Source organism: Dermacentor albipictus, chromosome 9 (genome assembly GCF_038994185.2).
Source record: "Dermacentor albipictus isolate Rhodes 1998 colony chromosome 9, USDA_Dalb.pri_finalv2, whole genome shotgun sequence".
NCBI classification, from domain to species: domain Eukaryota; kingdom Metazoa; phylum Arthropoda; class Arachnida; order Ixodida; family Ixodidae; genus Dermacentor; species Dermacentor albipictus.
This window is the reverse complement of record NC_091829.1, coordinates 65,177,750-65,199,662: the sequence shown is the minus strand read 5'-3', so window position 1 is coordinate 65,199,662 and position 21,913 is coordinate 65,177,750. Positions and strand designations below refer to the sequence as shown.

Here is a 21,913-nt window from a genome sequence, read left to right as displayed (position 1 = left end):
CTTGTACACAACGCAACAAAGTCAAGTATGATAAATGTTGTGAATGGTAGAAACGCTGGAAAGGGGGTTTCTTTGAGTTTTCGCGTAACAGAACTATGTTTTCTCGTATAGTCATATTAAAATCCAAGTGCTATCACGCCCGTAGATTGCGTGTAATTCATAGTTCGCGATTTTTCCCCATATTTTAGCTTGAGAGAGAGAGAGAGAGAGACAACTTGAGAAATTAATTACTTCAGTAAGTTCTTTGCATCACTTGCCGAGCCTGGGTATGGGTGGTTCGAAAATCTTCGCTGAAACGACGTCCGACGCCGACACCGGATTTTCTGCGACACAAGCTCTTTAACTCTTTCGCGTTAAAATATGTTCAAGTCTGTGTAGACGAGTTAAGCGCGCTGCATACAAAACGAGAATATGTGACAATAACAACTTTTGTAACATGAAGGGGTAACTTTCGTAAAAGAACGATCGCCAGGAGTTCGGCGTGAGAAAAATAGATATAAAATATCAAGGAAGCGTTACGTTTTCTGTGTTGTTGTAAAGGCAAACAAAAACGCTAAGCTTTCTGGTCATTTGATTGCTTTACGGTAACATAGGGCGATGCTTATTTTCAGCTTCACTTGAGAAGAGTTTGCTATTGGGCTAGTTTGTACATGATTTTATGGACAAAACAGAGCAAGGAACGTGACATGAGGCAGTTTTACCGTTTTTTTTTTCACATATTAGTTCTCACAGCGAACCTCTGCGAGCTTATTATATATGTCTGAGTATTGAACCTGTAATTTCAACTCACTGCTTTCTGTGTCTTCATATTATGTATGATTGTGTAATGGGCGTCACAGCAAACAAGTGATCATTAGGGTCCAGCTTAACAAGTTCCGAACGACAAAATGACCAGCAAGAACTTTTTTTTTGAAGAGTACCCCAGCCCCGTAACGTGAGAGGTGTAATTACTTGTATCTGCAAAAATATGAGTAATTCGCAAAGCTGCGATATTTAACCGTTACACTAGTGTAAATGTATGTGATTCGTAGCTCTATCACCGGAAAGAACAATTTAAAGAAGCAAAAGTCGCAGTTTCGCCAGAGACGCGAAGCGTCGATCGCAAAGCAAATCAGTGGACAGTTATACGAAGTAAGGATAGTAGTTTTATCAGCCGTATAAGCTTGTAAACATAGGCACACTAACTAAATTAACAAGCACGGTGTCACGCGCGCACAAGTAAACATGTGCACATCTAACTCGACAACCGCGGAAGCTCGCTGTCAAAACGGTGGAGGGAGGAAGTGCGGCAGCAGCAGCGAGCGCATTGCCGTTCGTGCTGCCTCTCACATAAACGCGAACTAAGCCGCAAAAACACAGCGCGCAGAGGACTCCGTCAGAAAAAAAAATCATCCCGAACCACAACCACGTATACGCCCTCCGCGCGGGGCACGGGCGTTACTGAACCAATCGAATTTCTCAAAGTAATATTTTATTTTTATTTATTTGAATATACTGCAGGCCCTTCACGGCCCGTGCAGGAGTGGTACAGAGATGCAATGAAAAAAAAAATCACGATGACAAGTCAATACATTGAATGCAGTTAATAAAAGAGTCGATGTTATTGCAACACACAATATCGTTAGTTAATTTGTTAATAGTTAATAGCCCGAATATGCGTAGAAAATTCGTAAAGATCGACTCACAGCCTACAGACATGACAAAATCTTACTGTAATTTGTATATACGAGAAAACGTAATTCTGTCACGTGGAAACTCAAACACAAACCCCCTTTTCCTTGCTTACGGGGTCATCAGCCATTGACGTGTAAGTGCTTGTAGACTCGTAGCATGGCGACAGCTACAAACGGAAACATTCCCGTGCCTAAACATGCTAAGCAAGATCTACCCCACGCAGTACGAGAGCAAGTGCCCATGGTGTGGAGACAAACCGACCCTTATACCATACCACATGGGCTTGCCAGAAAACAGAAGGGCTAGCCACAATAAAAAAAATCGCAGTGCGGAACAGTGGGAGAAGATGCTATCCAGCGACATCCTGAAAGTCCACCAAGGACTAGTAAGGCGTGCACGCAGGGCAGCTACCCTCAGCGTAGCCTTGGACTAAGGGAACCGACCCTGGAGAGAAGATGGAAGACTCCATCTGATGCCGCAAAAATCACTGCAAAATAGAGCAAATAAACGTTTTTCATCATCATCATCGGCCTTACGGGGGTATGAGCCATTGACCTGCCCCGCACAGCCGCCGGGATAGGCCCACCATTGTTTTCGATCGGGCCCCATGTCGCAAAATATCCGGTGTCGGTGCCAACGGGGCCCGATAAGGCTATTGCGTGCCACTTTTGACGGCGAAACTTAAGCGTCCTTCAAATTTTTTTTTTTCAAGCTCATGGCGAATGCCGAGCCAGAGAACAAACAGCGCTATTTTCTTTTTCAAAATATGTTCCCCGCGTTGAACGCACACAGCTGCAGCGTTCTTAGGGCTTGGTGCAACGACAGAATAGCGTAAAGCGACTACAGCGGAAAGCGGAATGGCGGTGAAATTTATTTTTATTTGCACACGTTGGCATCTCATGAGGAGACATCGCGAGAGTAGGTACAAAAATAGGATGTACTTAATGCCCTTTATCAAGCTGTATCTTAGCATTTCTGATGTATATTTTGCGTAAGTCCTGCTTTTCATATGTGCTCTCTGTTGCGACTGTAATTTCGGTGCCATTACAATACACGACCGGTGACAGCTGCTCCTGCGTAACACATTGGAACGAAGGACATTGTCATTGAGATTTTTCCCTGGCTGTTGCATATGTACAGAAACGTAAACAAGGTTCCTAAATGACAAAGTTTCATAACAATATTTGTCCTCGGCTTGTTGATTTCACGGACTTTACATTTTTCATGTCAGCGGCATGCCCTGCTTAGTCGGTTTCGAACTGATATAGTTCTGAAGTTCGTCTGATAGTTTTACTTACTAAAGTGATTGTAAATAACATGGAAGCATTAGTACCAGTTATTTTTTGCGCAATTTTTGGAACACACGAATATAATCTTTCATGAAAAATACACATTGTACGTGTCTTGACAGTGTGTAGCGTTCAAGAATTCGTTTGCAGCATCTTTGGCAATGACAGTGTAGCTATTAATGTACTTTATGTTCAGACAAATTCTATAAGGAGGAGGCCGAGCTGCAACTTGAGCGCCCCCCCACCCCACCCCGAACAAGATTTCTGGCTACGCCACTGACATTATACACACACACACACACGCACACGCACACGCACACACGCGCACGCGCACACACGCACACACGCACACACGCACACGCACGCGCACGCACACACACGCACACACACACACACACACACACGGGGTGGGAAAGCCACCAGGGAGCCTAACTAGTGAAGATTCTTGTTTGCTAGCCTGGTTAATGGGAAATGAAACCGGGAAAGAATAACGGAGAGCAAAAACCCAAAGGCATTAAATTTAAATATAGGAGGTTGGAAACGTCCGTGAGAACTAGAGTAATAGTTATTCGTTCCAGACGTTATATATTTGGGCAGCAGTAGGTCAGTCTCAAAGCCAGTAGGTCAGTCAGTGGGTCAAATCCAGTCTGTCTCAAGTGTGACGGCAATTTTCGCACGTCTCGCCGTCGCCATTCCTTGGTTTTCATTTCGCTCCCTGCAGCACCTCCAAGAATGTATTTCACTGTTCTCTTCACACAACCAAGCACAAACCTGTTCCCCGTGTTATTGCTTGATTGAACGTGTTTACCCCATTCCCACGTGTGGTGTAGCGATCTAAACACAGTCTAGCTATTGCCTGTATTTTCTTCCACCCCCTTTCTTGTTCACTGCTCGCGCCGCATTGAACTAAAGATATTGTGCACCTACAAGTAAACCAATGCGAGTAGACACAGATGCCCTCCATCTGGGTAAGAGACCGTTTATTATCGAATGAAGTCCCGTCAGGATAAGTGCTAATCGTTCACATGCCTAAAAACTCTAGCGTACTTGTCTAGTCATTGCTAGCACAAATACGTCTATCACATATTGAATCCGTACCTGTCACAGGCTAAAATGATTCCACAGCTGTAACCATGAAGCAGAGCAAGTCGACACAGATCACTTCCATGTGGATACGAAACTGCCCTTTGAAAGTCGCAAAGGTTCTGTCAAGATAAAACAACGATAGGTAAAAAATTTGCAGGGAGCGCATCATGCAGTGAAACTTCAAGCACTTTGAATCTGACATATCTTCTTATTATACAGTGTCATCGGCTCAGTTTCGGGTACAGCACAAAGTCCTTCGGAATCGGCGAGATACACAAAGACTGCAGCATGCCTCGCGCTTATCTTGGCAATCACGAAACAAATGACCGAATCGATCAATTTTTCCAAAAACTGCACTGTGAACACCACGGCTATTTTTTTTGCTTTCTAGATTCTGCAAAACTACAAATGTTTTCTTTTTAAATTCTCACTGCAGGATGCGTAAAAAAATTGAATGAACGTTTCTCACTAGAGCACTCAAAACGCTTGCAGAAGAAACTTCTATAGGTGAACGAAGAACCAAGGACCTTATGTGCACATTTAAACGTACTAATTATGCAAACCACAAACTTGCAGCCCATTACAGTTCGTCTTGAAGTGAGTTCGCAAAAGCCAAGTTCTCGGACAACACCGTTATGCGAACCGCGGGCAGCGTGCAAGGTCTTTAAAATTCTCTGGCATTGGAGGCATCCAGACTCTTCAGGCGACTGTCTCGTCCAGTGACGTAAAAGAGCCAGCTATAGCATTCTTCTAAGATTCATTTCACTCGGCCGCTTTTCATGTCAAAGGAGGCTTTTTCTTCGCACACGTTGCTTTCGGCCGGTGTCTCAGATTTGCGGACGAAAATCGGCATTGTTTTCTCTTTTTTTATGCACAGCTTCACTCTCCCGTTCCCGTGCAGAAGTCACGAGTGAGTTGCTCCATCCGTGCACCAGTGAGGCTACGAGCTCACTTTAGTGCGCTTTGAGGTGAGCGGCCAGTTGATCCGTATCCGGGAAATACGCTCCACACAAAACGCACGTAAATTTCTTGCACATGTGTCTGTCGAAAGCTGACTTGTTTGCGAAAATGGCTTCGCAGTAATCGCACCAACCCGGCATTCCCTCGGTGTGGCCACGACGTCCGAGACCTGGGCTGTACGGAAAAGATTCACCACTTATTCGGCAAACGAAAGATTTGGCGCCCATAGGGCAGGGTGAAATGATCACTAAGGATTCGCTCACATTTAAACGATTCGGCACATTTTTTTTTTTTTTTTTGCGGACGTGGGATTTCTCGTATGCGTGCGAGCCTTGATGTGCAGTGACACTCGCCGTCTGCGTGAGCCATTTACCACACGCATTGCATTGTGGGACTTCACGCCAACGTGCGCGCGCTCGTGCAGCTGAAGACTCGCTAGTCACGTGAGCGACTTAAAAGAAATTATGGGGTTTTACGTGCCAAAACCACTTCCTGATTATGAGGCACGCCGTAGTGGGGGACTCCGGAAATTTCGACCACCTGGGGTTCTTCAACGTGCACCTAAATCTAAGTACACTGGTGTTTTCGCATTTCGCCCCCATCGAAATGCGGCCGCCGTGGTCGGGATTCGATCCCGCGACCTCGTGCTTAGCAGCCCAACACCATAGCCACTAAGCAACCACGGCGGGTCGTGAGCGACTTAGCACATGCTTTGCATTTGATGAGGTTTATTCGGCCCGTGCACTTTTGCAGCTGTCTTAGAAAATTCGACTCCTTTACCGAGGCCTGATCACATTCGTTGCAAACACAGGCTTTATCGCCCGTGTACTCTGAGGCATGCCTGCAAAAGACATGTCTACTGCAAGTCTAGCCGCAGACACCGAGGAACAATCGCCGCTTTCTTTCCCCTGTTCCGGTAGCATTCTCCGCGTATAGCTCGACAACATGGTTCAAGATGGCGCACGGTCTGTTGTTACGACAGGCAGCGAGACGCTTATTTGTGAATACATAGCTTGGCAATCTAGCTTGCTTAGCCTCAGTGCTAACTTCGTGCACTTGTATTTGTCGCCCTATTTAGGTAGGCTCAAGTTTAGCAGAAACTGTAGACTAATGCATTTGGTGGTCTGTGAAGACTAACTCTGAGATACACAGCCCTCTTTCGAGTCGCAAATTAGAACACTTCGTGTTCTCCTATTACATTAAATAGAACGTACATGTAAAAGAAGTGGGTTAGTTCAGTTATCTGGAATCGACTTACCAAGGAAATTACCCGGTTCGTCCATTGAGAATATTCGTGCATCTTCAAATCGAAAACTAAGAATTTCGAGGAACAAGTGATAAATTTTGCCCGCAGAAGAGAAGCTTTCGGCATTCAAAACTAATTTTGTCCAAGAAGGAAGATGTCTTCATCCTTTATGACCTCCTCTACGCTTACAATAATAGGTTATTGATTACGTTGTTATAAATGGTTACAAAGCAGTCCACTGTTCGCGTTATTTCTGACAAATATAGGTGGACTGTCCCCCCCCCCCCCGTCAAACATCACGTGCCATAACTCAATCTCTGCATTGCTAATATGAATAAGAACTTACGGGATATTATTTTCGTGCTGCCTACGTAACAAGTCGGTTAAGAACAGGCACGCATTTTCCCATTAGGCCGATAACGCTGAGCGCATTAAGCAACCTACACGCACATAACATAGTTTCATGCGCCACGTGCAAAAATATGTTAATTACTTCCATGTTTTCACGCACAGTGGATGAAATATGCTGCTGAGGGATGCCTTTTTATCTCTTTCTGCAAATATACACTTCCACGTTCATTCCAATCTGCTATTATGTAAATAGACAACCTGCTTACGTTTCATCCTTTTCTTTCGGTGGTTGTGACTTGCGTTGCTTCGTCAATTGATGAACATTATCCGCTATTACTTATCCCGGTAAAATGCTATCTTTTTGCACACTTATATTTGTTTTCATTGATGATGCGACCGATTATGTTTTATGTTTTAGTTGAACTCACGTGTTGTTACCTTCCGAGTATTTTGTGACCCCGCTGGGTTGGACTAACCAGACCGCATTATGCAAGCAATACATCAAAAATAAATAAGTTACAAAAAACTGAATAAATAAACGAGCGATTTGACGTGATGCAAAAGCGATTTTGCAAGGAATCGTGCTGTTCTACATGAAGGCTCCGAAGCTACTGAAAACTATTTATTCCTAACCTTTTCCGCTATTTAAATGTGGTTGCGGGTTAAATATGGTTAAATATGGTTTGAACGACTGTAAATCGCAATGAGTATTCCACTACATACTCCGTTCTTCCTTGCTAAATCAGTCGCCGTATAGAAAGAGGCCGCTTAATCTAGCTGGGTAACTTTTCTGTTAACACAGATCTTGCACTCAACTGGCACAAGGACATGCAAAGGGGTGTGCCCTTATCACTCAGTGTTTGCGTTAACGTTTTTTTTTTTTCAAGTGCGCTGCTTCCCCGAAGTCTTCAATCACTAACTAGTCCGCCAGTACCTATTAAGAAAGATGTAATTGAACTGCAGTCAAAGTACTTCCTCAAGGACAAGTACAATGAATTAAATCTAATTTCTATAATTTAGTAGATTTTAACGGTTCCCAAAGCTAAATCCCTTGACACCGCAGGCACATGTCAATTTTTTGGCACTACTCAATGAGCAGACCTTCTCCAGAACGAAGTATAGATGCAGGATTAATTTATGACGACGAACATCCGAGTTTTCTACTTATTATTCGCTCATAAGGCTTGCCACCACATTTCGCTGAAGTACGTCAAAGCGTTAACTTCAATACCCACGTTGAGCCCGGTCCCATATCTTAGCAACGGGATGCAATCCCTATGCTTTCAGACATGCTACATTATGCTTAGTGCCATGTGCGGCAACTTGCTGTTTTCACATGCTCTTCCATATTCTACATACGGCATATATTGCAAATATATGCATACGCTGTTGCAACTACGTGAATATTTTCTTCCCTCCTTAATATTTATGTCCGCATTCTACACCACATTTTTTTATTGGCATAGTTATGACATTTCGTAAGTTCGTTAGCTGCTTCTGCTGTATTATGCTGCAATTTGTATTGGTTTAGATGGGTGCTATTCCGACAGTTACAGTGATTTACATGTTGTACGTTGTTTTTGTAATATAAAGTCCACAAATGCATATGCACTCGCACACGTGATTTCCTAATGAACTGCCGCGTTGGCACGTTGCAAAACAAAATCGAAAAAAAGGCCATAAAAGTAAAAAAAAATGAAAAGGACCAAAGGGGTCCTCACTACTTTTAAAAAATAAATGAAGATTAGGAGAATGCCCTATTCACGGCACATTGAGGACATGCGAGCTAGTTCTTTGTCTGACAACGCCACCGAAGGCTTACTGACAGCATCACCTTGGCTATGAGTCCGACCTCAACTATCACCCTTGTGCGAGCACTTGTAATGCTTTGTAACGACCGTAGTCTGATGAAACAGTGGCCACAAAATAGTATGGTTGTGCCATCCATAACAAAAGTGCTAGTTGGAAGTCAGCGCTTAATTGTATCCGTCTCTTCGCTATCTTTCGTCCATTATTGCATTGTTATCTACAATCGCTTACCAGCTATGCCGGTCACAAACTTTGCTTGGGAATTTAAAGCCTTCGTAATTATGTCAAGTTCCCTTACCGACCTAGTGCATATGCTATTTCGTGCCTTGTTTCAGTTCTCGTACACACGTTGCGATTGTCATGTGTGCCATTTAGAATTCCTCTGTCCGTAAATATTGTGAGGTTCCTATGCACTCTAGAAGGCCTTTACGCTCGATGTATTCTGTGTCAAAATTAAATAACGTTGTTATTAGGCAAATAAGGTGTTCCCACGTAAATTACTTGTAACGAACTGCCCCAGTTTCTTTATGTTGTTTAACCCCGCTTGAAAACCTGCGACGAAACGCGTACTTCTTAATTTTTGACAATTTGGTCGACTAACCATCAGGTTATGTATAATGGCTCAGTGGCGGTACATTTTTCAACGAAGTTGTTAGGTTGAACCGCGCAACAAAAACTTAGCTCAGCCTGTGATTCGGAAATGCTTGCGCGCACCTGAAGATATCTCTTAAGCACTCGTCTTCCTAAGGAGTAAGGTATGTAATACTCCAATAATTGTTTATAACTAGCATACCGCAAAATATAGCAATTAAGGCTGCATATTGAGACTAACAGCGCGACCGTAAAATGTATAAAGCCTGCGCTGTTTGTCTAAATGTGCCAAACCAACTCGTCGCATTTAATTTCCAAGTCTGAGTTTATTGAGAAAAGCCGATACTCCGACCTAGACGAGTCGTATTACCAGGCAAAATCATAAAACAGAAATATTGCCAAGGATAAATTATCGGAATACAAGGCACAGAGACCTGTGTATCACACTATCTTTTTTTTCGTTTTATTCTAGTCAACGTTGCACCCATTGGCCTACACTTCTACACAACTTAAAAGTAACTACTATTCACAAAAGTGAACACCAATACCTAAAATAGTGGAGTTATCGTAACGAAGCACCGGCAAAACAAGTAGCCCCTTGTGAAGAATGGCGATGTTTCCCATAACACCTCAACAACCTGTAGGTGCCTGCTTGGTGCAGACAGGATGACTCGACAAGCGAAAAAGAACTGCGTGCTACCTGGAAATAAAAACGAGTTTGTCTGCCACTACGAATGTTTTGTACTTGAAATTATTACACACGGGGTGAATTGGCGGTAAAAGCTAAATTCTATTCTTCAAATAACTATTTCGTTTTCGTTCTTATAAGTCATGCCAGAAGGTGAACGCAACTAATGAAAGTAAGCAATTATTTGAAAAAATAACGTTGAATAATTGGAATGAAGGCCTTAGCCATCGCTCCGTGCCACTGTTTACGCTTACGAATTTATATTAACTTGTATTTATTTAAATTTTTATTGACCGGCCCTTGACACCAACCAGTGGTCACCAATCCGACCTTCGTCCCAGAAAGTTTGAAGACCCCTGCTCTGCTACAAGGACGCGAAGTTAGAATGATGCTACAAAACAACTAATCTTCATCCGTTGGGTGAAAAACTTCAAAATATTCGTCACTTACCTACACATTTTTTGGTTCATAGAAATAATACATAACACTATGGGACGTCTTATGTGCGGCATCTGCATATCATTGCCAGTTCAATATATGCATTTATAATGTTTACCTTCCGCTGGAAACGAGATATCGGCATCTGCTGCACGGCCACAAGAATAAACGGAATCCTTCGTTCAGCACCACTCCCGTACCGAACGGGAAATTGCCCCTGGAATAACTACTGCACCACGAGCTGACTTCTTTGGGATTTTTTCAAAGGACTTATTTAAGTGAACTTATGTGGCAGGCCTCACCTCGCATCGTCTTCCAAAGCGGCTGGCGCTTTCTGCTTGGCAGCCATCCTCTTTCTGGACTTCGACTCATCGGTGCTGCTGGTGCGGTTATTTCTGCACTGGCTGCGTTTACTTCTGCGCAAGCTGGTGAATACGAAACATATGTAACGTAGCAAATAAACAAATATGTAGCTTAGCAGATTACAGCAGAACGTTTGCACATGGTGATAACTATACTGGTAACTAAACTTTGTGCAACTACTTCCCGGCCAGCTACGGCCTCTCGTAAAAAAAATACCTTATAGCTCTTGGCTAATGATTTAGCGTGCTAAATTCCGAGCAATATCAACATTAACTTTATTCTGGTAGTAGCCGAACAACATTGGGCACTTCAATCCCAGAAACAAATTTGAGAACTTCTGAATATGAGCCTCGCTTCTTCCACACAACATCTACCAACCTTACTGAAACGTTGGCGCAATACCAGGCTAGCCATAGTAGAGTACCATCGGAAGCTTGAACAACGCCACAGAATCATAGCCAATGTGTGCGAGTGAATTACGGCCTTCGTAACGCAATTCCTTTACAAGTGCTCGAAAGCTTCATTTACTGGTAGCGTTTCGAACTCAATAGTCGCATATGGGCAGCCTTTTTTAATATGGTATAATTACAGGAACTGAAAGTCTTATTGCAGCTGCTCGCTGGGAATTTGTTTACGATTCTGGAAGGTTGTACAAGTTTGTCGCTTTTTCTTTTTCTTACCTGACTGGGCAAATATAGGTTTTAGTGTTCGTTGAGATCCAATGTACATCTAAGTAACCTGCGTACCTATCTTGTTTTTCGTTCGGCGGCCGATGCTTATTTTGCATCGTACACTGATGCACATCTTCCGCTGTTTCTTCTGTTTACAAGCTATATGATGGCGTAATTGTAGTCCTTTTAAATGTCGGTAACGCGAACCATGAGCTTTTATGCTGGGATTCAATCCGCATGATGTTAACTTGTAAATTATTTGTAAACGCGCCGACTCGGCCTTTACCTAGAGCGCAATAATTATTAAATGAATAAATAGGGAAAAATGAATCACCAGAGAAAATAACTGAAGAAACTGGTGCACTTTGGCGTGCTTACTGTCGGTGCATTGTAAATGAGCCCATCTGCTCTCAGTGTCCTTAAGAAACGGTTTGGTCGCTCCGTATATATATATCGGTCCTTCTATGGCACATTACTGTGGCAGAGCCGGAGGACTGGAGGCTAACAAACCTACAGTAAGTTGCGATTCTGATACTGCTTCTGTACCATCGAGTGAGTGGACAGAATTTGTTGCCGAAGAGCAAGAAGAGAAAGGAAGACTGCAGAGTTTAGTAGACTATGGAATCATTCGAAGCGGCCGTGGATCAAGCAGTTGGAATATCCACACACAAGGACTCCTGCAGCTCTGATGGACAAACTGAAAGAGATGTGGGTATCATTCCTACAACGAAACACCGATGTGGAGGGAATAGAGACAAGAACGACGGCCCTGTACAGGTATGTTAATGGGAATGTGTGTAACACGCAGAGAGTGTTACATGACATTTCACCAGATGAAGATGTGTCGCTACTGGTAGAGTACTGGAAGAGTTACGTACTACACGACGAGCGAGCGGGTTAAGGACTGTGTCTATTCATGGACATGGTGGTACTACTGAAAGGCTGGCAATGCACTATGTCATTTTGAGCCGAGGAGAGGCGATCGCAATTGCTGAGGAGACCAATAACAACATCCCAAATAGCAGCTGACGCCACGGGCACATCGTCCACCTGTGTCCTTCGAATGGAAACTTCTGTCGCTGTAAGCCCCGTGGAGGGAGTCCCCGTAAGACGACGTGTTAGACCAAGTCGAATGTAAGGAGACTTCAGTATGAGACACTTTATCGACCTCATCTTGTATCTTATCACACGTCCTGGGGGTCTCTTGCATCTTTGAGATTTTTGGTGCCACCATCATCATCGCACATAATTCAGGTAATGATAGTAATTTATTGTGCTTAGTAACCACAGTAGCCGTTGCATTCTTTTATTACAGCTCAATGTATGCCTTGATGTATACCCAAGCCTGGCAACTTGCACAACCAGCAGGTCCTCCGACTCAGTGCGGTGGCTGGATTAACATTGGACAATCGCCTACTGATGGCCATGATAATATGGAGGACATCATGAGAAGCCAATCACTGAATTAGTTCAAGTGTGCCGTAAGCAAGGCGGCCGCACTGTAAACCACATACTTATTTAGAAGGGTGTGTATGTTTCGTCGCCAAAATACGCTTGCTTCACCTTACAATGGGTGAATGACCCTTTAATTATTCAGACAAAAATGCAGAGTATGTGGAGGGAGTCAGAAGATGGAAATCAATTGCAGTATTGGAGCTGTGAAGACTGTACATCATTACAAAAATGTACAACACAATCCTGTGTTCGTACCCATGACTCGGTACCTCTCTATGCCGGAAAGTGTCGTCATGCTAGAAACCATTCTTGAACTCCAAGCTAATGGTTGGGTAAAAGAGTTTGTAAATGAAGTCTTCCAAATGCTTGAGAAAACGCTCCTTAAAAAACTGCGTCTATGTAAATCAGGACCAAGCAGTGGAATAAGCTACGTTTATGACTGAATAAGCTTTTACTTAAACGCCGGTCAAATGGAAAATTTCAACAAAGCTATTGCATTTCCATTTCAGGACTGACAGCCGGAGAGTCATTCTGTGGAATGAGCCCAATATTGAAACCTCCGGTTACGAAACCATCTAGATGTTACTCGGGGCGATAAGTTGTCGGTCAAGACAAAGTACGAAGACTATGTAGACATAAATCGCACCAGGGTCATCATGCTTACCAACGCAGAAGTACTCCCGCCAAGCTCCAGTCTAGACTGACGGGTTCTTTTTTTTTCTTTTTTGCACATGATAGCGGCTTAACATATGGCACAGCGATATGGCAGAACCACACCTCCTTGCATGGAAAGAGCTCGCTTTGAAATACATTCAATAAAAGATATCTTTATTCTTCTGAATCACGTGGTTGTCTTTCTGGAGTCGACGGTCAGGGAGCTCGTCTTGCACCCTTGTCGTTGCCTCCTTTCGTCAGTTTTCCCGCACTCGTTTTTCAGCAGCTGCAGTCGTCTATAAGCACGAGCTCCGGCTCCAGCACGACGCTCTTCGAAGGCGCGCCGATACGCGGCAGTGTCTGCGTAGCTGTATCCGTGGACTACTTCATCCTTGGCTGTCGGGTGTCCTTTATTTTTTTCAATAGATTCGACCTGAAGATCCACTTCCCGTCCACCAAGATTGGTGACGGAGGCACCAAGTCCGAATGAAGATCTACGGTCATGCGCGCTATCGCCTCGAGCTCGGCCACTTGCTTGTACTTTGCTTGGCGGGCATCCATCTCTATCGGATCTTCCGGTGGCTGGCCGTGTCTCCTAATCGAGTGTAAACCCATTTAAATGTTCCAGTACACACTTATTCGAAGCGCATGTCACTCTTTTTGCAAGATTAGTCGCACTAGAAGAAAGGCGCTGTTTATGAAGCTGCAGTGGCAACCTGCCAGTAAAACTCATATTTTGCACTCTCCGCTGCAGAAGTTCGATGCTACCGTCAGGCGAGCTAGTGATCTCTATTATTAGGGAGCAATGAAGAACTCGAGTGAGGAAGAATATCACAAAACGACTAAAACTCAATTGTTGAAAGAAAAACTTCAAGGACATTGGTTGCAGGACAAGCAATATGTTAGCGGAATATTTCATTGGCAGTGCTCACCCCGCGTTGCCTTCCGAAAGCGAAGACGCTTCCTGTGTGGCCTCCTTACTTGTCCTGCGCTTTGATCCGTTGTCCTCACGGCTGGTGGTGGCGGAGCTGCTGCTGCGGTTGGTGAAAGCAAAACATATTTAGGGTTAGGTGTGGGCGGGCCTCACAGATAGAGGAAAAGTTACCAGTTGCGCCGTCTGTGAAAAAAACAACAGTGCAACACAAAATAGAGCGCTGTCCTGTATACTCTTTACTCGCTCGTCCTGTGTTGCGCTGTTCCTGTTTTTATTCTAAAGATGAAACAACCAGCCCCATTGAACACACTGAAAATAACTGCATGTGAGATAAACACCCAAATGAGAGAATCAAGCTGATTGTTGCCGTTTCCCGCCTCCTTGGCTAGTTTGTTTAGCGCGACCTATTCGGGTCACATTTGCGCAACGCACACGTGGTGGGATGTGGGCAATGTTCCCGTGATGCGCACGCTGGGAGAGGTGCGGTTCGATTCGCAGCTATTCGGGAATGCAGTTGGGTGTGGTTTTTATGCCTGAAGCCTCTTAAACTTCGTAAAGTAGCGATACCCTCCTCCTCCTCCGCCTTCCCTCCTTGTTTCTCCTCTCTTTCACGCTCCCTCCTCGACCGTGGCGCCGCCTACACTGCTCGAGCGTAGCAACGGCGCCAACATGCGCTTCACGAAACTTCACGAAGTTTAAGGGGCTGTATTTATGCCCGCTAAAGAACCTGAAGAAAAGGGCTGAACGACAACGGTACTGACTGCGAATAGCGGAGGGGCAGCAAGAGGGGAATAAATTCGAAACGCTGAACTGTTTAAAAGAAATGGCGTCAACTAAGGAACCCTGTGCCAAAGCACTCGGAAAAAACGACGTCTGGTAAATGTAAATGTGGGGTTCACGTGCCGATGCCCGCGATAAGGCAACAGAGTGGTCAGTCGGGCTAGTCGATTGATTTGCAGCTCAAGAACAGCGCGCGATAGAAACAACAAGACAAGGCGCTTACGCGCAAGTGAAAGATTTATTGAAAGAAAGCGCAAATAAATATGCACAAAAAACGGGGTGATCGCGCATGCGCAGTAAAACAGGGGTGACAAAAGGCCCAATAGTAAACCCTGAAAAAAAAAACGGAGTGGCTATACGGGCTTTCTGGGTCTAGTTGTTGGACTCGCTTTTCCTGGTGACTCTGGGTCAGCGCATTCAGATGCCTCCAGCGAAGCGCTGGACATTGCTATCACTTTCAATGCTTGGCGCCTACGAGCGAAACCGTCAATCTTCGTGCCTACAGAAAGTCGGCGTTTCAGCTTGCTGAAGCGATGATGGTATCGGTACGAGGCGTTCTTCGGCTGGCTACCTCGACGACTTCAAAATAAAGGGAAGTACAAACACACTGAGCAATCGTTTCCACGCCGCAAAGCAAAACTGAAGTTTCTAAAGTCACGCGAGCGTCTCAATCCGAAATCGCAAACAAAACACCCCATAACTGAGACGCTGCCTACTCTGAAGACAATTCATCATCATCATCATCATCATCATCACCACCAGCCTGGTTACGCCCACTGCAGGGCAAAGGCCTCTCCCATACTTCAACAACCTCGGTCATGTACTAATTGTGGCCATGCCGTGCCTGCAAACTTCTTAATCTCATTCGCCCACCTAACTTTCTGCCACCCTCTGCTACGCTTCCCTTCCCTTGGAATCCAGTCCGTAACCCTTAATGACCATCGGTTATCTTCCCTCCTCATTACATGTCCTGCCCATGCCCATTTCTTTTTCTTGATTTCAACTAAGATGTCACTAACTCGCATTTGTTCCCTCACCCAATCTGCTCTTCTCTTATCCCTTAACGTTACACCTATCATTCTCCGTTCCATAGCTCGTTGCGTCGTCCTCAATTTGAGTAGAACCCTTTTCGTAAGCCTCCAGGTTTCTGCCCCGTAGGTGAGTACTGGTAAGACAGCTATTATACGCTTTTCTCTTGAGGGATAATGGCAACCTACTGTTCATGATCTGAGAATGCCTGCCAAACGCACCCCAGCCCATTCTTATTCTTCTGATTATTTCCGTCTCATGATCCGGATCCGCCGTCACTGAAGACAATTGGGTGGCAAGAAATGAGAGCATATCATGTGTCGTGTGCGGTGTCCTTGCTCAGACGGCGGCTCAAGTCAACGTAAATGTAAAGGCGAGTGGCAGCTTACCTCACGTTGTTTTCCGCGGCGACAGATCCACTGGCACAGCCCGAGTCGCTTGTACTGGTTGCCTCGATGTTTGATGGTGCAGATGCGCCGCCGTCAGTTTCTTCACCGGTAATCTGCGGTTGCCTGAAGGACACCCCAAGCGGATTTGCTCGCAACAATGCAAGAGTAGTAAATCGGCAGCGTGGGGAATGCGGCTGTCGTAAACGCGACTGATCGAAAGGAAGAATGTTTTCTCGCCAGGGACACGCGAGTGCCAGTTTTATTGTCAGCTAACGAACTGCGAAATCATAAAGGGTGCCTCTAGTCCTGCGCTAAAAAGGCGCAAAAAAGGCACGGTGAGCCGGTTAACGCGGCTTATTGCCTGACCGTGAATTGTTTCAAACGTAAAATGTGTGCATGTCTTGGAAGTTAAGTTTTCCTTGCAAATCGTTCTTGGCCTTGCTGACCGCGGCAGCCGTCATTCCGAATACACGCACACGCAAGCATTCACATAATGTATCAATGTCTTAAATGCAACCGCAGCTGTGCTATATTCCATAAAAATGGTCGTCATATTCACGAACCAACTACTAACACGCTACTTGTATAAAAAAGAAAATTCGAGGACACTTAAGTACTGGCTATGGCAACTGGTATTGACAAAACACTGGTCATTAAGGAGCCGCATGACGGTTCATCTAGGAAGGACCCCGCTAACAAAATTAGAGCTTACCAGTGCCGTACCAATGTGCTTAAATATACATTTTTTTCCTAAAATGATTACCGATTGGAATGAGCTCTCTAATAAAGTGATTGCAGCGTCTAGTATTGAAAATGCTTTAGAGAGCCATATTCTTCGAAGGTTCTGTTATTTATTTCTGAAAGAACACTACAGTGTGCACTGTTTTCATTTTTGTAGAGCTAGAAATTATTGTACTCTGTTAGTTTCTCTTCCGCTATTGCGAATTTCAGTGCTTAACCGATGTTCCATTAACTGATGTATTCTTTCGATATTGAACATTTTGCCATTGTGACCCACTGTATTTTAAAAAAATGTACCACTGTGACCCACTGTATTTTTGTAAAATAACTTCGAAGGGATTTATAGCCCTAGTGCGAGGAACCACGCATTGCACCTGTGCGCACCCACGTATTCGGTTAAATAATCCATTGTGTAGCCAAATTTCTATAGTCTGCTGTCAGCACGTATGTGCGCTAAGACTGCGCACCTGACTTAGTCCAACATAATGAACAATACCATACAGTTTACCTAAATTTTGCACAGGACTGTCGCAGTCACAGCATAATACACCACGGCCAGACGAGGTAGCAGTGGCTGAGTAGTTACATCGTATAAGCTACTAAAAAGCCTTTCTGGCTAGTAAAGGCAGCAGTTACTAGCTGTACTTGCCGCTGGCTAGTACACAACTAGCAAGAACATAATAAAATATATAGCAATCTGGTAAACGCGGGCATTTGCTAACTATTTACCAACTCCATTTTTAAGAACACTTTTACAGATTTGCCGGTTTCGGGCAAATCTGTAAAGGAGGTTACACAGTGAAACAACGCTCGGTACCCGCACATTCTCAGTGCAAAAAAAAAATACATGCCTCTGCAGCATAATATGGTAAAGACGCTCGCGTGCTCCCTTTCACACAGATGACTGTACACGTGGCGTATCGCAAACATGCTACTCCGTGATTTAGAAGCAAATGCTGTGTCTCTCGGACTTGAGCGAATGGAAGTCTTTGGAAAGTTCGAAGTACACTCACCTAGTGTCACCTTTGAAGATGTCTTCGCCAGCACCGTCGAGGTCAGCGCGGTCGCAGCTGCTGGACACCGCGAAACGTGTACCGTGGGCTTCCATCTCGGCCCGTGTCTGGAAAGACGATATTTGTGCTAAACGAGTAGTGAACTAAACGCTCGCCGCAGCGTGATGGCAATTGACTGTGCGCCGGCAGTCAGTGCAGCGAAGCGCGCAACAGCGACTGCTAATACAAGCTACAGCCGAGGCTTGCTGCTTTATGAGAAAGTCGAGTGGAATCTGCCTCGTCTCACTAGTAATGGGAGCACCAATGGGAGGGCGCCAACGAAGCATGCGCAGCGTTTGCCGAGCATCGAAATCTGGAAATCATTTCAGTTCACCAGAGCCATCCACGTGTTAGGAGGGCTGGCCCGTCGTTCGCCAAGTGGCGATGAATTCTTAGCGCGTCACGCTGTTACTTATGTGACAGCGTTTGCGAGTGAATCGGTCCTTTCGTCCCAGACGAGCTCGAACCTATTTCCGACGGTTTGCGTTCTACTAGCGAGAGGGAGAGAGAGCGCACGCCGCATGAGACGGCACTTTTTCGAGCATACCCTTTCCTGTCGACGATGAAGCGATGCACTCTTGTCACATTCGAGTGAGCGCCGCAATCTTTTTTGACCAGGTCCTCGTAGCAGCGTGTCATCTCTTCGAGAATGACAGCGTAAATAGTTAAGCACACTTCCTTATTATATATTTCATTAGAAACTGCAATTAGGTGAGCGTGACAAGAGCGGCCGTGTTCACCACAACACGCGTTATCGCACTGCTTAGATAGTTTCCGATACCAGTTAGTCTGTTACTTTATTTGTGGCTGCAAATACACAGTGGAAAGATATTCACGTAAGGCCGCATTTCATCATTCGGCCTTCAAACTGACTAGGGCGGCCTCTATGCTTTCCGTGACGGTCTGGCAGTCGTCGAGCGCGAATCATTCCCTCGTACAGATGCCTGCTGCTTAGTCAGTCACGCCCCTGCGTCATTGCCCAGAAAATGACGTCATTGAGTTCAAATTTCTCCTAGCGTCGCCTACTTTGAGTTGAAGATTATAATTTCCTTTGTTGTAGAGGCCTGGTGCTACCCGTCGCCTTCTTGTCGGTTGGCCTTGAAGCTGCTGCGTGACGAGTTTGCAAATGTCCGCACGACAGTCAGTATAAAGTAGTCGTTATGATTGCTACTTGCGGCTATCATGACAAATGTTAGTAAATTGCAGCATAAGAGGGCCACTCAACCTGAAAGCCTCGGCTGGTTGGTTGTTCACATTCAAGGGGGGAACAGCGCTAAGCAAACGGCGGCATTGGAACGGCTGCCGGAGTGAACGCGAAGTAGTAACTAGAAAACAAGTAACGCGAAGAGCAGATAATTGAAAAACTTCAGGAGAAATGCGTCAGTGCGTCATCTGTTTTGTAATCTTGCAAATAAATGGCATACTTGTCTTCAAACCTGTGGCCAGCTAGCGCACTGCATGACCGCGCGCTTGCACCATTGTGTGACCACCCTGTGGCCGTTTTTTTTTATGTTTTCACGTTCGTATGCCTTTGACGAAGCGTCCCAGCGCATGCAAATGTTTTTTCGTTGCAAAAAAAAATTAATTTGTCAATTAGCGTGAAGTAGCGTTTTTGATGTGCATTCACTTTGTTGGTCTCCCTAGCGCTGTGTCCCTAGTGTCGTGCTGGGCGCGATTCGCCGAAATGATATCAAGTTTCTCTTTCGAGCACATCTAAACGATCTGACTCTTTCTGCTACATCGTAGTGCCCCGTTCGATATGGCCGCACCATTCGCACAGGATCTGCCCCCATGCGTTCGCGAAGCGTCGCAAGAGAAGGAGTGCAAGCGCACATTCCACGCTGGACCACATCGCACGCCTGAGAAGACCCGTTCTACGCCAACAGTCATTTGTACCGACTCTGTCTGCTCAGCCGCCCTTTCCGCACAAGGAAGTTGCGCTGTCCAACTCCCAAAAGGGTAACCGGCGCTCAGAGAGCACCCTGACCACCGCACCCTGGACTGAGAGCTTCTGCCTCGGAGAACTTCCAGTATTTGAATGCCTCCGAAGATCGCCCTGAGATTAAGAAGTTTGCAGGCACGGCATGGCCACAATTAGTATATGACCGGGGTTGTTGGAGAAGTATAGGAGAGGCCTTTGCCCTGCAGTGGGCGTAACCAGGCTGCTGCTGCTGCTGCTGCTGCTGCTGCTGCTGCTGCTGCTGCTGCTGCTGATGATGATGATGATGATGATGATGATGATGATGATGATGATGATCGCGCCGCACTTGAAGGGAATGCAATATACCTACTTCCATCGAGCCGCAGTGCGTGCGCTGTACGAGAGAGAGGCAAGAGAAAGGGGAAAAGCAGGGAGGTTAACCAGATGGGAAGATCCGGTTTGCTACCCTGCGCTGAAGAGAGAGATAAAGTGATAGCAAAGTAGAGACAAACGAAGAAAGGAGCCTATACATACAATACGAGTGCACTATAAAAGCACAGAAGCTAATCGTTAATGTTGCCGCATCCTGCAGTTAGGATAGCCCGATAATCAGGCAACGTAACCCGCGTAAATGGGGTTATAATTTCCTTCTTACAAAGGACAGAGAGTTTTACAATCTAGAAAAATGTTGCACGTACCTCGAAATGACAACCCCATTTCAGTTATCGCGTAACAATCATTTTATTTGTCTTACCATGGTTTCAATTGTTGGGTGTCGACATCTGGAGAGCAATTCTCAAGAAGTCGATAGTTCTTCCCCGCTCAGTTCTGAATCGGCTGAACGAGGGCGCAGATTCCTTTATTGTCACTTGATGCACTGCCATACACGTTCCATCACTGAAATGAAAGCCTGTCTGTCTCAAGTTATGTCCGATATCTTCACTTGTCTCACCGTCCCCTTTCCTTGTTTTCGTTTCGCTTTTGTGTTTTCGATAATGTATTACGCTATTCACTTAGCGGGTGAAGACTCATTAGACGTGTTCATTGCATTTAAGAATGGGCGAGAACGGTCGAGAAATAGCTTACTTGCTAGGCATGTTTCGCGCCGTAGGATAATATTTGACTATTCGGCGAAGACGGTAGCCGTTTTTTTTTTTGTCTTCTTTTCTTTATGTACGAGTGGTAACACCAACGTAATGATTAGCGCATCCAAGCACAATGTTGTTGCTCGGCTCATTACTTCATCCAACGTGTCCACCCCATTCCCGTATGGGATGTAGCAGGCAGAACAAAGTACAGCTATCCTCACTGCAACTCTCCCTTGTCACATTGGACTAAAAAAAATGCGTATCTTCAAGTAGAGTAGTGCGAGTCGACACAGACGTCTTGCATATTCGATAAGAAGCTCGCCTTTATTTATCGACTGAAGTTCCGTCAAGATAAGGCCTAATCATTCACACACCTAAGCACCATACGTTACTTGCCTAGTCATTGCTCGCCCTAATATGTTTCTCACATAAGGCTAAACGTATTCTACAGCTATAACAGAAAAGGGAGAGTCAAAACACACGACTTCCGTGTGGGTAAAGAAAAGCTCTTTAAGAATTACAAAGGTTTTGCTAAGCCAAACCAACGTTAAGTAAAAAATTTTTGAAGTAGATCATACAGTACAGTGAAACTACAAGTGATTTGAACCTAGTGCAGTGTCACCAGACAATCACCAGCTCAGTGTGGAACACAGGAAAAAAAAACCTTATGGATCAGTAAAAGAGCTAAAGACTGCCTCACATGC

The 21,913-nt window shown here is 45.0% G+C and overlaps 1 protein-coding gene across 5 annotated transcripts; it reads right to left on the bottom strand.

Moving 5' to 3' along the window:
* Positions 1 to 3,922: 3,922 nt before the first annotated feature.
* Positions 3,923 to 18,522, bottom strand: LOC135921830 (uncharacterized). 5 transcript variants are annotated; one of them, XM_065456177.2, is made up of 5 exons: positions 18,162 to 18,522; positions 16,408 to 16,530; positions 14,208 to 14,306; positions 10,435 to 10,557; positions 3,923 to 5,183 (listed from the first exon to the last, which is right to left on the bottom strand). In XM_065456177.2, the coding sequence occupies exons 1-5, from the start codon at positions 18,254 to 18,256 to the stop codon at positions 5,003 to 5,005; spliced, it is 621 nt and encodes a 206-aa protein (XP_065312249.2). In that variant the 5' UTR covers positions 18,257 to 18,522; the 3' UTR covers positions 3,923 to 5,002. The 5 variants fall into 5 exon arrangements, with proteins under 5 accessions (XP_065312249.2, XP_070382359.1, XP_065312248.2 ...); XM_070526258.1 differs by having other exon boundaries at positions 3,923 to 5,178; positions 14,208 to 14,309; positions 18,162 to 18,506; XM_065456176.2 differs by having other exon boundaries at positions 14,208 to 14,309; positions 18,162 to 18,499.
* Positions 18,523 to 21,913: the final 3,391 nt, after the last annotated feature.

Coding starts and splice junctions, on each gene's coding strand:
- LOC135921830 (XM_070526258.1), bottom strand. CDS start 18,256: ATGGAAGCCCACGGTACACGTTTCGCGGTGTCCAGCAGCTGCGACCGC. Junction 16,531..18,161: donor ATCTTCAAAGGTGACACTAG/GTGAGTGTACTT, acceptor GGTGTCCTTCAG/GCAACCGCAGATTACCGGTG. Junction 10,558..14,207: donor CTTTCGGAAGGCAACGCGGG/GTGAGCACTGCC, acceptor CGTATTCACCAG/CTTGCGCAGAAGTAAACGCA.